General features: G+C 43.4%; 1 protein-coding gene across 1 annotated transcript in view; it reads left to right on the top strand. All coding sequences in view use genetic code 11, as the record gives it.

Annotated features, from left to right (window-relative positions):
- The window catches only part of EGR_10232 (hypothetical protein), a gene marked incomplete at both ends in the record, with an annotated part of 2,745 nt that overhangs the window by 1,367 nt on the left and 318 nt on the right, over positions 1-1,060 (top strand). Inside the window, one exon of the mRNA XM_024499481.1 lies at positions 341-520. Within this exon, the coding sequence (XP_024346118.1) occupies positions 341-520 (180 nt within the window). The remainder of the gene's footprint in view (positions 1-340; positions 521-1,060) is intronic.

The following is a 1,060-nucleotide window of genomic DNA, read 5'->3' as shown; positions in this document are numbered from 1 at the left end:
TCTTTCACGATTTTATTCCTCATCCATGCCCTTCGATTTTCGGTCCGCCAGTAAGGTCAGTGCAGTGGTGGGTCTCGCCTCGGGCCTCGAGGCCCGCACCAACGTCCCTCACAACACACAGTCGTGCACTCTCCACCGTCCTTATCGTGGTCGATCTCTTACGCGGCTGCGAGTCTTATAACACGTTAGTTTTCACTCACTTCCTCTCTTCCTTATTTCCTTTTCCTCTATCAAAAGTCGACGACAGCTTTGTTGCTTTTATTGTTATTATTATTAATGCATTGAATTAGTTTGTCCGACTTTGTATCAAACGTAAATATGTATAATTGTGTAACGACAGCTCTTTCACCGCAGCAGGCATTCTCGAAGTAGGAATGTGAGGGACTCCATCTCCAGCAAGGAGCCGCGCCGGCGCGGGGTTTGTTGTGCCTGGGGCCACATAGTCACGGAGCGTTTAGTCAATCCCGATGCTGTCATGCAACAATTGCACGACCTCTTCCTCAAGAAGACTGGCACTCCCGTAAGGAGAGTTTATCTTATTAACTGACGTTTTGATTTATTCGTGCTAATCTACTTACTTTACAGGCATTGAATGTTCCCCCTGTGCCAGAATATGCTAAACCTACTTTAAAGAAGCTGATCACGTTTCCGATGTGTAGATTCTCAGAGCATTAATTTTGCTCTTCGTAACACGAGAATCCAGTAATCTCCATCCTCCATTGCAGAACATTTGGAGGGGGTATTTTTTCGTGTCATGATTTTCTTAGTTGTCCCTTGTATCATCGGGTCTCTTAAAGCCATATCGTCATCTTCATGTGGTTGAGCGTTTTTCGCTCCAATAAAGACGTAAATGTTTCTGATAGAGTGTTACCGGAAATATCGTTTGTTGATTTATGGAATCTAGTCACCGTTCAATTGAAGAGCTCTCTCTAACCATTTGTGTGCATCGGACGACAGATTGGGATTCCTTCTAAACCTTGTGTGCATTTGATTACGCAAAATCTGTTTTTTGCAAACTTTTTTTACTCTGATAAATAAATCACTCCTTATTGTGAGATTG

Source organism: Echinococcus granulosus, assembly GCF_000524195.1.
Source record: "Echinococcus granulosus chromosome Unknown EG_S00200, whole genome shotgun sequence".
Classification (NCBI taxonomy): domain Eukaryota; kingdom Metazoa; phylum Platyhelminthes; class Cestoda; order Cyclophyllidea; family Taeniidae; genus Echinococcus; species Echinococcus granulosus.
Note: the sequence above shows the minus strand (reverse complement) of the source record. Positions and strands in the feature narration are given on the sequence as shown.